The 16,221-nt window shown below is 47.6% G+C and overlaps 1 protein-coding gene across 2 annotated transcripts in view; it reads left to right on the top strand.

Moving 5' to 3' along the window:
* xrcc6 (X-ray repair complementing defective repair in Chinese hamster cells 6) overlaps positions 1–15,624 on the top strand; it is a 29,151-nt gene extending 13,527 nt beyond the window's left edge. For both annotated transcript variants that reach the window (XM_073033743.1, XM_073033742.1), the window contains exons 7-13: positions 1,520–1,706; positions 3,208–3,376; positions 5,438–5,599; positions 5,865–5,994; positions 10,940–11,040; positions 13,046–13,156; positions 15,195–15,624. In XM_073033743.1, coding sequence (XP_072889844.1) covers positions 1,520–1,706; positions 3,208–3,376; positions 5,438–5,599; positions 5,865–5,994; positions 10,940–11,040; positions 13,046–13,156; positions 15,195–15,397 — 1,063 coding nt within the window. In that variant the 3' untranslated portion in view covers positions 15,398–15,624. The remainder of the gene's footprint in view (positions 1–1,519; positions 1,707–3,207; positions 3,377–5,437; positions 5,600–5,864; positions 5,995–10,939; positions 11,041–13,045; positions 13,157–15,194) is intronic.
* Positions 15,625–16,221: the final 597 nt, after the last annotated feature.

Below are 16,221 nucleotides of genomic sequence, written 5' to 3'. Positions count from 1 at the left end.
AGTCTTGCCCAAACTCAGTGGAGAAAGGCTGCTTGCATTTACCCTATCTATATCTCTCATAATTTTGTACACTTCTATCAAATCTCCCCTCAAGCTTTTACATTCCAGGGAATAAAGTCCCAACTTGTACAAACTTTCCTTATAACTCAGGCCCTCCAGTATTTGTACCATCCTTCAACCTTATTTACATCTTTCCTGTAGGTAGGTGAGTACAACTACTCACAATACTCCAAATGAGGCCTCGTCAACGTCTTGTACAACTTCGACATAACATCCCAACTCCCGCACTCACTACTTTGATCTATGAAGGCCAATGTGCCAAAAGCAACACGAGTGAATCTGCAGATGCTGGAAATAAGTAAAAACACAAAATGCTGTCTGGCCTGCTGAGTTCTGCCAGCATTTTGTGTTTTTATTCAAAGTGCCAAAAGCTTTCTTTATGACCCTATCCACCTGTGACACCATGTTCGGTGAATTATGGATTCGTAGTCTCCTGCCCCTTTGTTCCACCACACTCCTCAGTGCCGTACCGCTCACTGTGTAAGACCTGCCCTGGGGCAGGAGGTAAGGATATGTGTAGTGGTAAATGGCGGAAGTTGTGGAGGATAATGTACAGCTCAGAGCATTAGTCCCACCATGCTCAACCTTTTGATTCCTGACTTTGTATGTGGGCTTAACAATATCTTCCTCCACAACCACTCCACTACCTGTTCCGACACTCTGCTTCCCATTTCCCTGCAACTCTAGTTTAACCCCCCACCCCCATGCAGCACTAGCAAACTTTCCGCAAAGATATTAATCCTTGTGATATTAGTCTCTGATCATCTTCCTGCTTATGGGCTCAGTGGTCGCACGGGGTCCTGTGCTCCGCTAAGCTGCTCTGAAGAGGAAAGGTCTCTGTAGCAGTTCTGTGAAAGGAATGGATCCCAGTAGAATAGCATAAAAAATACATTTCAGAGCCTCAGCCTGCCTGAGGAACAGGCCCTCTCTCTGTTCTCACTGACAAAGGAGATCCTGCAGATGCTGAAAACTTAGAGCAAGTGCTGGAGGAACTCAGCAAGTTGGCAGCATCTTTGGAAGGAAACGGACAATCAACACTCTGGGCAAATGCCCTTCATCAGGACTGGAAAGAAACCAGTGGGGGGGAGAAAGTATGAAGTGGCAGGTGATTGGTGAGACCAGGTGAGAGGGGGCAATGATTTAAGAAGCTGGGAGATGATAGGTGGAAGAGGTAAAGGGCTGTAGAAGCAGGAATCTGATAGGACAGAGGAATAAAAAGGAGGAGGAGGAGGAGAACCAGTGGAAGGTAATGGGCAGGTCATGTGGGTAAGGAAGGAGAAGGGAAAGGGTGAGAGGGTAACGGGAGGGGATCTTTTACATGCACCTCAACAGAGATCGAAGAGGTGCTCTCAGTCTAACCCCTCATTACTAAGCTGTCATCATTTGCAGTCGCATACCCACTTTCCCTGCCTCAGGCACCCAGCTGTGTTCGCCCCTGACGTGTGCTGTTTTTGCCCAGGGTAAACCTGATCCTGGGCGGAGGAGTGGAGCTCGCGGTCGCCGTGTACAACCTCATCTACGGCACCAGGAAACCCGGTTCAATCCGCCTCCACCGAGAGACCAACGAGCCTGTCAAAACCAAAACCCGCTGGTTCAATGGAGAGACCGGCAGCCTACTGCTGCCCAGTGACACCAAGAAGGCCCAGGTAAAGAGCTTTTACTTTCTTATTGCATATGAGGCCTTTTGGCCCAATGGCTCCAAGCAGAACAATCCCCAGTCCCATTGCCCCTCTCCCCTCCGGAATCTTGTTCTCTCGCTCATTGAGAGCATCCTCACAAGTTGCATCTCCTTCTGGTCCGGGAGCAGCTGAGTATTGGACCGGAAGTCCTTACAAACGAATGGCGAATGGCTGAGAGGATCATAGGAGTCCCCCTACCATCCGTCGGGGACATTTATCAGGAGCGCTGCATACGTAGGGCCCTTAGTTTTATCAAGGATCCCATCCGTCCATCCAGCATCCTCTTGGACTTTCTACCATCAGGCAGCAGACTCCGATGCATAAAAACAAGAATGGTCAGGATGGGAAATGGTTTCTTTAATCAGGACATTGGGCTTCTGAACTCCCTGCCACATTGCATTTGAAGTGTCACTAGCTAATCTGTATCTTACAATATTTAATTTATGCACTTTAGCTTGTTATTTATGCATGATTCATCCACAGATTTTATCCTTCCTTTTATGTTGTGTGGTATATCAAGTCAAGTCAAGTCACTTTTATTGTCATTTCGACCATAACTGCTGTGTACAGTGCATAATAAAAACGAGCCAACGTTTTTCAGGACCATGGTGTTACATGACACAGTACAAAAACTAGACTGAACTACGTAAAAACAACACAGAAAAAGAACTACACTAGACTACAGACCTACCCAGGACTGACACAGACTAGTTTGGAGAAATGTCTTGTTTGACGGTACACATGTGTATAGTTAAATGACAGTGAACTTGACATGCTCATCAAGTGCCCCTTGATACTTTAACCACTCCCCCTTGAGGGGCAACTAACAGCAGCTAATGAACCTACCAAGCTGCATGTCCTAGGGATGTGGAGGAAGCCATTGTGTGCACAGGAGACCCATACAGTCCGTAAGCCTCTCTGAACCTCTTGCCCATCTTCACCCCGCCCTAACATCGTCTTATAAGACCATAAGACAAAGGAGCAGAAGTCGGGTATTAGGCCCATTGAGTCTGCTCCGCCATTTCATCATGAGCTGATCCAATCTCCCCTTTAGTTCCATTCCCCTGCCTTCTCACCATAACCTTTGATGCCCTGACTACTCAGATACCTATCAATCTCTGCCTTAAATACACCCAATGACTTGGCCTCCACTGCCGCCCGTGGCAACAAATGCCACAGATTCACCACCCTCTGGCTAAAAAAGAATTTTTCAAGTCAATCGTCAAGTCATTCCCTCTCGTACTAGACTCCCCCACCATGGGAAACAACTTTGCCACATCCACTCTGCTCGTGCCTTTCAACATGCGAAATGTTTCTATGAGGTCCCCTCCCATTCTTCTAAACTCCAAGGAGTACAGTCTTATGTCTTCCATCCATCTTCTTGTTGCTTTGTTGGGACTCTTGGCAAACTCTGCAGGTGACCGCTGTTTGTGGAGACTAAAGCCTGTGTTTGTGCTTTGAAAATCAGGTGTACGGACAGCGACAGATTGTGATGGAGAAGGAAGAAACGGAGGAGCTGAAGAGGTTTGATAATCCCGGCTTGGTTCTCATTGGCTTCAAGCCATTGTCTCTATTAAAGAAGCATCACCACATCAGGTCATCGCAGTTCATTTACCCAGAGGAAGAGCTGATAACAGGTAACCCTCACCTCCAGTTACATCACCCGTTGTAGGGAGAGCTCTTCACTAATCCTTCAAACAAAGGTAGAATCTGCACCAGCGATATCTGGCCTGGAAATATGGTTGTATGGTGGTGTTTATTTCTGAGCTATGCAATTGGAAGTATTTCTTAGAGTGGGACAAAACTGTTTCCAAGTTGTTCTGTGTCTCTCTGGCAATTAGGATTGATGCTTCCCCAGTGTGAATGATTTCCACATCCAGCTTCTCGCCGAGTTACAGAATCCCCATGTGGCAATGCCTTCGGAGTTTCCCGAGTCCTGCTATCCCAGAGAGCCTGTTAACCCTGGACAACGGGATTTAATATCAGTCTAGTGTGAAGGCCCAATAAAGGGGCCTCCATTTCCTGCCATCAATGCTTTCAGAGCCACTCTCCCCTCCCCCCCACACACCATCCTGTAATCGCCCCTTCACCTTGCTCAGGACCCCACCTTCAGCCGTATCTCCTCACTGAAGAATGCACCCTCACCCCATGATCAGAATCGGGTTTAATATCAGCGGCAGATGTTGTGAAATTTGTTAACTTTGAGGCAGCAGCAATGCAGTACATGATAATAGAGAAAAAATGAGAATCGCATTGTGTGTATATGTGTGTGCAGATATATAATAGTTAAATAAGTAGCGTAAAAATAGAAATAAGGGAGGTAGTGAGGTAATGTTCATTCAGAAATCGGATGGCAGAGGGGATGAAGCTGTTCCTGAACATTTGAGTGTGTGCCTTCAGGCTTCTGTACCTCCTTCCTGTTACAGTGAGAACAGGGCATGTCTGGGTGATGGGGGTCCTTAACAATAGGTGTCACCATTTTGAGGCAGTGCTCCTTGAAGATGTCCTGGATACTACAGAGGCTTTTGCCCATGATGGAGCTAAGTTTTCTATGCAGTAGCCCGCCCCCTCCCCCCCCGCCCCAACTGGAATGGTACATCTGTAGGAATTTGTGAGTGATCAGGCCAGTCCTCCGTGAAAGCTGACTGGGCAATCACTGACTTACTGTCTCAGACACCTGACTTCAGCCCTCAGCACTGGATTGTGTCCGAAGAACCGTTGGACACATTAGGCTGGTAGCCCCTGGCATTCAGTGGAAGAGCCTTGGAACTGTCCAGAACTTGCGGGGTGTTAACAGGATTGATGTGGAGAGGATGATTCCTCTTGTGGGAAAAGCTAGAACTGATGAGAAATTGGCTCAGGGATGCAAGTCTTCGGGACGCTCTTCCTCCAAGGCTGGTCTGAGTATTTTTAAGGTCACGGGCAGATAGACACTATAAAATGTTGCTGGGGATAGAGAGTGGAGCTGAGGTTCTGGTCTGGTCAGCATGAAGTGGAGGGACTGAGTGATCAATTCCTGCTGCATCTGCTGGTTTTCCTTCAGATTGCTGACCGTCAGAGCTGCCCCCCCCCCCCCCCCCCCCCCCCGGGCTCAGCGATGTTAGTGCACTAAAACTAAAGCAGGAAGCGCTGGAAACACTCAGCACGTCAGGCTGCATCTGGGGGGAATAGAAACAGCATCGGTGTCTCCGAATGGAGACCCTGAACTGAAAAGGAGTTGGTGGAGCTGGTGTGCCATTGCTCTAACCATCTCACACATGACTGAGGACACTTGGATCTCTGAGAACTCAGGACTTTGAGTCCCATTGTCCTGGTTAAACTTCAAGTTAGTTAACTCGTGTAATCTCTGCTAGTCCTCACCTCTAACTGTCCTGGGTCCTAGTGCCCAGCTGTTCATTTCTCTGACTTTTTTTGTTGAGATACAGTGTGGAATTGGCCCTTCTGGCCCTTTGAGCCATGCCGCCCAACAATCCCCCAATTTAATGCTAGCCTAATCACGTGACAATTTACAGTGACCAATCAACGTACCAACTGGTACGTCTTTGGTCTGTGGGAGGAAACTGGAGCACCCGGAGAAAACCCATGCGGTCACGGGGAGAACGTACAAACTCCTTACAGACTGTGGTAGGAACTGAACCCCAATTGCCTGCACCGTAACGTATTGTGCCAACTCTTACCTGTGCTCATGTCCCCAACAGGAAGCACTACCCTGTTCAGCGCGCTACTCACCAAGTGCCTGGAGAGGAACGTGTGCGCCATCTGTCGCTACACGTCGCGGAGGAACACCCCGCCTCGGTTTGTCGCAATGGTCCCGCAAGAGGAACAGCTGGATGATCAGAAAATGCAAACCATGCCTTCAGGTCGGTGACTCCGCACGTGCTTACTGACTGAGGGAGTAGGTTAATGTCGGTCTCTTTGCCCCACCTTCATCAAAGGATGTGCACTCTTGAGTGGCCGGACCTCGACTCACCGAGGACATGCCTTATGGCTTTTCTGGCGTCGCACAAATTCTGAGCACACCCGATGACTGCACATCTGAACATGGTACACACACAAAGACACTCACACTCTCTCGCACTCACACACCTGCGTGGTGCAATAAAACCTCTCTGCTGCATTTCTTAGGATTCCACCTGATCTTCCTGCCGTTTGCCGATGACATCAGGAAGATCAGTTTTACAGAGAAGGTGGTGGCCAATCGAGATCAGATCGAGAAGATGAAGAGAGTGGTGCAGAAGCTGAGGTTCAAGTACAGGTCAGTGGCAGGTTTAGAAACTAATGTTGTCGCGCAGCTCTCTACGTGCCTCTTGTATTACTGAGGGCAATTGTGTGCGGGTGAACCTACAAAACCCACGCCTACCAACAGCTTGCAGTTCACCGGCTCATTTAACATTGTAAGCTGTTACAAAGCGCCTGACACACGATTGCGGATGGAGATTCAGGTTGAGTGCCCCTTATCCGAAACGCTTGGAGCCGCAAGTGTTTTGGATTTCAGATTTTTTTTCAAATTTTGGAACGTATAACGTGATAGCTTGGGATTGCCATTATTTCCGACTGAATTGATGTGCTAACAGTCAGCAGTCTTTGTCTTATACTTGTTCATCACACATAGGTCCTGATGCAGCCCTTCCGTGTGTTAGGTTTTCATCAGCAACGATCTTGGCAAACTCGTCAATGAATTTCTCTGCTACTCCATGATCAGTAGACCCTTTATCACCACAAATTCTTTAAAAGTGGAATGCTGTGCCTTTTCTTAAATTTCTGCCACCAGCCTGCTGAACATTCACAATTACCTTCAATTTTCAATTCATCGTGATGGATCTGTGATCTTTTCATGATCAGCTTGTTCACTCTGACACTGACGAATCCACTCTATCAATAGACGATCGAGATCTTCACTTTTCTCTTTATGCAGTATTTTCCTATTTGTCATTAACTTCTGTTTATTACATATGTGAGGTCACTTCTCAGACCTGTCTGTGGTGCAGAGAGACCTGCAAATTGCCTGGGAGCCTTCCCAACAGAGCCTTGGGAATTTCCATTTGTGACGTCATGTCAGTACTCAAAATTTGGGATTTTGGAATTTTGAATAAGGGGTACCCAGCCTGTATCGGTGGGTGAAGGAATGGTTAATGGAGTAGACACAACTCAAAGGAGCAAAGTTGAAATCAAGTTTATTGACATGTACATGTGTACAGCTGCAATGCAAAACTTACCTGCAGCAGCACCACAGCTGCATAGCATCTTATAAGCAGCATTCATGAGAAAAGCATCAATTATACACGACGTTTACAAGAAAAAACACAATTAGATCTAAAAGTCCATTTTGGTTCGGTGGCCATAGTGTTGCTAAACTGTATCAGTTGGTTCAAGAATCAAATGGTTGAAGGAAAGCAGCTGTTCTTGAACCTGGTGGCGTAGGACTTCAGGGTTCTGTACCTCCTGCCCAACAGTAGATGGCACGCACCACACGGTGGGGATCTTTGGATGTTACCTGAAGGCACACATTCAGGAACAACTTCTTCCCCTCTGCCATCCGATTCCTAAATGGACATTGAATTTTAAAAAATAAATATATATTATTTCTGTTTTTTACACAGTTTTTAATCTATTTAATATACATATAACTATATAACAATTACAGCACGGAAACAGGCCATCTCGGCCCTTCTAGTCCGTGCGGAACGTTTACTCTCACCTAGTCCCACTGACCCGCACTCAGCCCATAACCCTCCATTCGTTTCCTGTCCATATACCTATCCAATTTTTTTTTTATGACAAAATTGAACCTGCCTCTACCACTTCTACTGGAAGCTCGTTCCACGCAGCTGCCACTCTGTGAGTAAAGAAGTTCCCCCTCGTATTACTCCTAAACTTTTGCCCCTTAACTCTCAACTCATGTCCTCTTGTTTGAATCTCCCCTACTCTCAACGGAAAAAGCCTGTCCCCGTCAACTCTATCTATTCCCCTCATAATTTTAAATACCTCTATCAAGACCCCCTCAACCTTCTACGCTCCAAAGAATAAAGACCTAACTTGTTCAACCTTTCTCTGTAACTTAGGTGCTGAAACCCAGGTAACATTCTAGTAAATCTCCTCTGTACTCTCTCTGTTTTGTTGACATCTTTCCTATAATGCGGTGACCAGAACTGTACACAATACTCCAAATCTGGCCTCACCAATGCCTTGTACAATTTTGACATTACATCCCAACTCCTATCCTCAATGCTCTGATTTACAAAGGCCAGCATACCAAAAGCTTTCTTCACCACCCTATCCACATGAGATTCCACCTTCAGGGAACTATGCACCATTATTCCTAGATCACTGTGTTCTACTGCATTCCTCAATGCCCTACCATTGACCATGTGCTGTAATTGATTTACTTATTTATTACTTTTATTTTTTTCTTCTATATTATGTACTGCATTGTACTGCTGCTGCAGAGTTAACAAATTTCACAACAGGTGACGGTGATAAACTTCATTCTGACCTTCCAGAGGCAACACCTCCTGTAGATATTACTGATGGTAGGGAGGGACATACCTGTAATATATTGCATAGAGTCCACTTCTCTGCATTTTTTTTTTGCATTCTTGAGCATTAAATTGTTGTACCAGTCAACAGTATAACTGTAGAAATTTGTTAAAGAGTGTTTGATGAGAAGCTGAACCTACCTCACCTCCTAAGGAGTTCTAAGTGTGGTGGTTCATTTTGGTAGGTCAAATATGATGGCAGAATATAGTATTAATGGTAAGACTCGTGGTGGTGTGGAGGATCAGAGAGATTTTGGGATACAAGTCCATAGGACACTCAAAGCAGTTGCACAGGTTGACTCTGTGGTTAAGAAGGCATACGGTGCATTGGCCTTCATCAATCGTGGAATTGAATTTAAGAGCTGAGAGGTAATGTTGCAGCTATATAGGGCCCTGGTCAGACCCCACTTGGAGTACTGTGCTCAGTTCTGGTCCCCTCCCTACAGGAAGGATGTGGAAACCATAGAAAGGGTGCAGAGGAGATTTACAAGGATGTTGCCTGGATTGGGGAGCATGCCTTATGAAAACAGGTTGAGTGAAGTCAGCCTTTTCTCCTTGGAGCGATGGAGGATGAGAGGTGAACTGATAGAGGTGTATAAGATGATGAGAGACATTGATAGTGTGGATAGTCAGAGGCTTTTTCCCAGGGCTGAAATGGTTGCCACAAGAGGGCACAGGTTTAAGGTGCTGGGGAGCAGGTACAGAGGAGATGTCAGGGGTAAGTTTTTTACACAGAGAGTGGTGAGTGTGTGGAATGGGCTGCCGGCAACAGTGGTGGAGGCGGATACGATAGGGTCTTTTAAGAGACTTTTGGATAGGTACATGGGAGCTTAGAAAAATAGAGGGCTATAGGTAAGCCTAGTAATTTCTAAGGTAGGGACATGTTCAGCACAACCTTGTGGGCTGAGGGCCTGTATTGTGCTGTAGGTTTTCTATGTTTCTAAGCTGGTGCACTTATGAAACTTAAGAAGGGAGTTCTAAAGGTTATGACCCAGTCTTAGCTACAGTGGTGAGAGATTCACTGGAGCTCTCACTGTTAAAATTATACATGACTGAATGTAGCTACATCTGCCACACTTGACAGCTGTTGCCAGATTTTGTAGTTTCTGAATGTTCTGATGGCTTCTGGTGGCAGTGATCATAATTTACACTGATCAGGTAAATGTTTCCTGTCTAGTTGCTTTGTAATATTAAAGGCAAAGACATGATCTGTGTTTTGTGCTCCTATTTCCATCTGAGCCGGAGGAGAGTCCCTCATCTTTTCTTTTCCCTATTGAGAATAATAAATCACAGAAGATGGCCATTTGGCCCATCACCCCTGTTCTACCAGTCACCAAGCTCAGGTCAGATCTATTAACTACCCATCATTCAAAATCTCCATAAGACGTTAGGCCATTTGACCCAGCAAGTCTACTCCACCATTCATGTCTGACTTTATTATCCCTCAACACCATCCTTCAGCCTCCTCCCCATAAACTTTCGAAACCCTTACTAATTGAGATTCTGTCAACCTCCGCTTTAAATATACCCAATGACTTGCCCTCCACAGCCGTCTGTGGGAATGAATTCCACAGATTCACCACCCTCTGGCTTAAGAAATTCCTCCTCACCTCTGTTCTAAAGGGATGTACTCTGATACTCTGGTGCTAGACTCTCCCACTATCGGAAATATCCTTTCCATGTCCACTCTGTCTATGCCTTTCAATATTCAGTAAGTTTCAGTGAGATTCCACATCCCCCCCCCCCCCCCCCCATCATTTTAAACTCCAGCCAGTACGGGCCCAGAGTCATCGAATGGACTCGCAAACACAAATCTCAGCACCTCATCCTCGTTAGTGAATCCCAAAGGTCTCTCACAGTGGGTGAAGGCATTCTTTCTCAATTCAGACCCAAGTGGCTGCCCTGCCTTCTTGTGAACACGGCTCTAGACACCCCAGCCAAAGGAAACATCGTACCTACATCCACCTTGCTGAGCCCTGCAAGAATCGTACACATTTCAACGAGATCTCTACTCATTCTTCTTAATCCTAGAGGGTAAAGGCCACCTCTGTGCTTAATCTCTCCCGACATGACAAACCTTCATCCCAGGAATCAATCAAGAGATTCCCTGGGTATCCCTCTTCTTCCCAGGGTTTTGGTAGATGGTCAAAACCAGGGAGAGCTCGGCCAGTCTTGTTCCATCAGCCTGAGGGGGTGATCAGTGGGTTCACAGCATTAGGGCATTTTACAGCATCAGATGGCCGGTCAAGCGTCTGAAGCCTGATTGGAACCTCTTATTGAGGGGCTCGAGTGTCTGCTGACACCACAGTGCCATTCCTGATCTACTGACCACCACTGAGGCAACACCCACCTCCTGAAGCAGATCCTGCTCTGTCTGTGGGATCTTCCTATGTATAAAATGCTCCCTGTCGCCGACAGTGGATGTAGTTCAGGGTGTTTGGACCGAGAGTGTCAGGAGAGGGAAAGAAAAGACCTTTCTGCTGAGTTGGTCCGCTAATTGTCAGTGATTATACAGCTTCCCTCTCTCCCTGGTGATTCCTGTCACGACCTGACGCGCCTTGCGCTGACCCAAGATGCCAAAGCTGGATTGCACTGCAGAAACAGGCGAGGCAGACCAGCAGCACCTTCTGGAAGAAAAGGTGACAGTTTGTGTTCTGCCTGCAGGCCCGAGAGCTTTGAGAACCCCGTGATTCAGAAGCACTTCCGCAATCTGGAGGCACTGGCGCTCGATTTAAAGGAACCAGAAGAAATGGAGGACCTGACACGTGAGTTGCTGAGCTCCTAGTGGGAAGAGGGATACGCGACACTGCAGGTGCAGACCAAGCACACCAAATCTATTAGTCTGATTTAGGGTTAGATTGATTGTCAGCCCATCAGCCACTATTCTAACAACACACACAAAATGCTGGTGGAACACAGCAGGCCAGGCAGCATCTATAAGGAGAAGCGCTGTCGACGTTTCGGGCCGAGACCCTTCGTCAGGACTAACTGAAAGGAAAGATACTAAGAGATTTGAAAGTAGTGGAGGGGAGGGGGAAATGCAAAATGATAGGAGTAGACCGGAGGGGGTGGGATGAAGCTAAGAGCTGGAAAGGTGATTGGCAAAAGTGATACTGAGCTGGAGAAGGGAAAGGATCATGGGACGGGAGGCCTCGGGAGAAAGAAAGTGGGGGGAGCACCAGAGGGAGATGGAGAACAGGCAGAGTGGTGGGCAGAGAGAGAGAAAAAAAACAACTAAATATGTCAGGGATGGGGTAAAAAGGGGAGGAGGGGCATTAACGGAAGTTAGAGAAGTCAATGTTCATGCCATCAGGTTGGAGGCTACCCAGCAGGTATATAAGGTGTTGTTCCTCCAACCTGAGTGTGGCTTCATCTTGACAGTAGAGGAGGCCATGGATAGACATATCAGAATGGGAATGGGACGTGGAATTAAAATGTGTGGCCACTGGGAGATCCCGCTTTCTCTGGCGGACAGAGCGTAGGTGTTCAGCGAAACAGTCTCCCAGTCTGTGTTGGGTCTCACCAATATATAAAAGGCCAAAACCAGGAGCACCGGATGCAGTATACCACACCAGCCGACTCACAGGTGAAGTGTCGCCTCACCTGGAAGGACTGTCCAGGGCCCTGAATGGTGGTTAGGGAGGAAGTGTAAGGGCAGGTGTAGCACTTGTTCCGTTCACAAGGATAAGTGGCAGGAGGGAGATCAGTGGAAAGGGATGGTGGGGGGGAACGAGTGGACAAGGGAGTCGCGTAGGGAGCGATTACAAGGATAAGTGCCAGGAGGGAGATAACTATTCTATATTCTATTCTAGCAACAGATGGGTGTTCCTTTTGGAAGGGCTATGTATCTGAGTGGAGATAGATCTCTACCAAGGAGGCGTAAGGAACTCCTTCCCTGTATTGCCTGTAGGGTCACCCTTGGACAAGGTGTAGCACCTACTTACACCCCGATCAGGGTCACGTGAAGTCATGGGAGCAGGTAGTGGGTGACCATACGAGCAGCCGGTGCATGTCACAAGTCCTGGTTATGCGACCACTGACTCCAGGCAGACAATCTCTGAAGAGTGTCGGTAATGGTTGGGGCCACCCGCCTCGTAAATACACCTATAGGAGTGGTTTGCCATTACTCTTGGCGAACAATTTGACAAGAACAATGGGACTGCGATCGCCCACCTCATACAAAACGGCACATAATGATGATGTCATATGGCACATGGTGATGATGATGATGATGTATCTGGGTCGTGGGTGAGGATTGGCTTGGTTCTGTGTGGGTAGGTAGATGCTGCCAAGCAAACTGAGCACAGGGGTAGAAATCTAACAGCCCAAAAGCAAATCGATATCCTTCCTTGTATCCTATAATAAACTATCGTGTATTATCCATCTGTCTTCCCCCACTCCCCCCAGTTAGTTCTGTGATCCTCCAGCCATGGGAAGGTCTCCTATCCAGTGAATTTGCACAGCTTGGCTTCTCTTGCACTTTGGTTGTCAGTCTTTGTCTGTTTATTTATAGTTATTGTAAAATTGTACTGTTTTCCTTGTAAATGCCTGCAGGAAAATGAATCTCAAGATAGTATACGGTAATACATACATACTTAGATCTTTTTTAAATTCTTTAAACTTTGAATAACCTGTTTCCATCATTTCAGCAAGCTTTTCTCCCGTCCATGTCTGAGTCATCCAGCTCAGGGTGTGGTGGGGTAGATGTTCTGGTCCTCAGCAAAGCGCACTGTGTCTAATTGGAACAAACCTCGTCTGTTACTCTTGCAGTGGCAAAGAACGATGTGATAGATGAGCGAATCGGCCATCTGGCTGAGGAATTCACGAGTCTGGTCTACCCTCCTGACTACAACCCAAAGGGCCAGCAGAAGAGGAAGCTGGGTGAGTTTCCAGAGAGTGAATAGTTTAGAACGGGAGCGCACACACAAGGAAGGCCCCCGACGGCTGATAAAAGTGCCTCTCACTATCCGAGCACTGCCAGGCCGTTAGCTGCTCTTACAACGTGGGAACAATCGGTGCACAGCAGCATCCCACCAGCACCAGATGCTGACCAGCCATGTCAGCTGAGGATGGACATTGGCCCTCAGCCCTGCATCTCCTCGGATGCTTCGGGATCCTGGGTCCATCTGACGGAAGAATTAGGGTGCTGGCTAATTGTCACATCTGACAGATGGAGATTTAAGGGGACCTGGGGGATAACTCTTCACGCAGAGGATGGTGGGTATACGGAATGGGACTAGCTCAGGTAGGCAGTCTGGACAGCATGGAGGAGATGGGCAGAAAGACCTCTCTCCAAGCTGTTTAACTTTAATGATTCTGTACATATGAATTGGGCACAGTATTGGGACGCAGCAGTAAAGTAGGGGACTATGCGGTAGGGTAATTCTAGACAGTTTCTAGAGTAGGTTACATGGTCAGCACGACATTGTGGGCCGAAGGGCCTGTAATGTGCTGTAGGTTTTTATGTTCAATGAACATATGAATCGGGCTCAGTAGCAGGCCACTCAGCCCCTCAGGCTTGCTGCGTCCTTCTGTAACCCACAGTGTCACAGTGGAAGACCAGCCACAGGCCAACCCTGAGGGAGACAAGTCTGGGACCCTGTAACCCAGGAGGAAGCACAGCATTCAAAAGTGTTGAAACCACCCTGCACTCTCGCCCAGTACAGGGGTGGTGTACCACCTCCCAGCAGCAGATTTCTCCCGTCATTTGAGGGGTGTCGGTGATTTTATTCATTGCACAGCCTTCCTCCATTTCCAGTGTTCAAAGTCGGAAGTCAAGTTCACTGTCCTATCCACAGGCTCACATACGCACAGACCTCAATCAGCATTGCAGATACACAATATCTGAGACACAACATTCACAAGAAAAACATAAATTATACAAAAATTATAATGAAAGAACACAATTAGAATCGAAAAAGAAACAGACCCTATTGTAGTGCAAAAGGGTTGTATACTGAGACAGTGAATACGGTCGTGCAGGTTGAGTCGAGAGCTGAGTGCTTGAGGGGAAGGAGGTGCCTGAAACTTGGTGGCATGGGACTGGAGGCTTCTGTACCTCCTGCTCTGTGGTAGCTGCAAGAGAATGGGATCATCTGCCCAGATGATGGAGATCTTTGATGACAGGTGCTACCTCCTTGAGGCAACGCCTACGAGAAATGTTGGCTCAAAGATGGCAGGTGGAGGGGGAGGGAAGTGCCCGTGATGAACTGGGCAGAGTCCGCTACCCTCTGCAGTCTCTTGAGTCCCTGTGCGTTTGAACTGCTGTACCAGGCCATGATGCCTTCCAGTAGCACGTCTGTAGAAGTAGAAGGAATAACGAACCTGCGTGCGGGATGGCCGTGTTCCTGATGCTGAAAGCGTGACTCAGATGCAATATGAAAATTATCATTCGTTTCATTGCAAGTGGGTAAACTAGCTGAGCTGTCTACAACCAGGGGGCCACAGAATCAGAACGCAAACATTAGCCACGTGGGGCTGAGAGGAAGAGAAGTCTCCACCCGGGGAGGGGGGGGGGGTGAATATTTGGAACAGCGCCCCCCACCCCCCAGGCTGTGAAGGCTGGCACACTCAGTTTATGCACAACAAAGACAGAGAGATTTCTCATGACTAAGGGAATGAAGGGAGATGGGAATTCTGCCGAGGCGAGGATGAGGTAGAAGGTTAGCAAGCTCCTAATCCTTATGCCGCACGTATCTGCTGGAAGGACTCTGTCGAGCGGCTTCTGTGGCAGGAATGGAATTGTTGGCATCTCGGGATGAAACACTGCATCAGGAGCCGGTGCACAGTTTGTCCCTGAAATGTCGGCAATTCCTTTCCCTCCACAGATGCTGCTCGACCCACCGAGTCCCTCCAGCAGATTGTTGCCCCAGACTCCGGCATAGCCTCACGTCCTGTTCCCTCTGTTTCCCGTGACCAGACGACTCGGCCGGTAGAGCGGAGAAAAAGGTAAAGGCGGAGGCGTCGCTGGGGGAGGACGAGATCAGGCGGCACCTGAAGAGCGGGACTCTGGGCAAGTTGACCGTGCCCGTGCTGAAGGAGGTCTGCAAACAGTACGGACTGAAGGGCAGCAAGAAGCAGGAGTTGCTGGACGCCATCTCCAACTACTTCAGCATGCACTGAGGGCTGGGGCACTCTCACCACCCAGGCCCGTACAAGCAGCACACGCTGACCCACAGATCTGTTCACCTGGGCCCCCCGGCTCCCCTGCTGGTTGCTGGTAGAGAGCTCCACTCCAAGGACAACTCGCAGGCTATTTTTGTACGTTTTGTATTTTTCCCATTTACTCTGGAGTTTGTTTTGCAAAACTACTTGTAACCAACAGTCAATAAAACATGATTTGAAAGTCATTTTTTGCCCTATTTGTACAAGGGTAGGTAACCCCTTGGATGGCTCGCAATAAACTGGAATACAGTCAATACAATGAAATTCGGCTGATTTTTGGAACAGCCAAGGTGGGGTCCACATGGTTCTAGTCTGGGGCATTGATTTAATGTGTATCTTCTGTGACTGCATATCACTACGGCCATGTGGACCATGTACTGTTCAGGAGAGGGGTAGCAAAACTTAGCGCTGTGGTAAAGAAGGTGAAGATAATCAAGTCGTCACTTTTATTGTCATTTCAACCATAACTGCTGGTACAGTACACAGTGAAAATGAGACAACGTTTTTCAGGACCATGGTGTCACATGACACAGTACAAAAATTAGACTGAACTACGTAAAAAACACAGAAAAAAAACTAGACTACAGACCTACCCAGGGCTGCATAAAGTGCACAAAAACAGTGCAGGCATTACAATAAATAATAAACAAGACAATAGGGCAGTAAGGTGTCAGGCCAGGCTCTGGGTATTGAGGAGTCTGATAGCTTGGAGGAAGAAACTGTTACATAGTCTGGTCATGAGAGCTCGAATGCTCTGGTGCCTTTTCCCAGATGGCAGGAGG

Source organism: Hemitrygon akajei, chromosome 31, assembly GCF_048418815.1.
Source record: "Hemitrygon akajei chromosome 31, sHemAka1.3, whole genome shotgun sequence".
In the NCBI taxonomy this organism is placed as follows: domain Eukaryota; kingdom Metazoa; phylum Chordata; class Chondrichthyes; order Myliobatiformes; family Dasyatidae; genus Hemitrygon; species Hemitrygon akajei.
The sequence above is the reverse complement of the archived record's forward strand: the minus strand, read 5'-3'. Positions and strand labels throughout refer to the sequence as shown.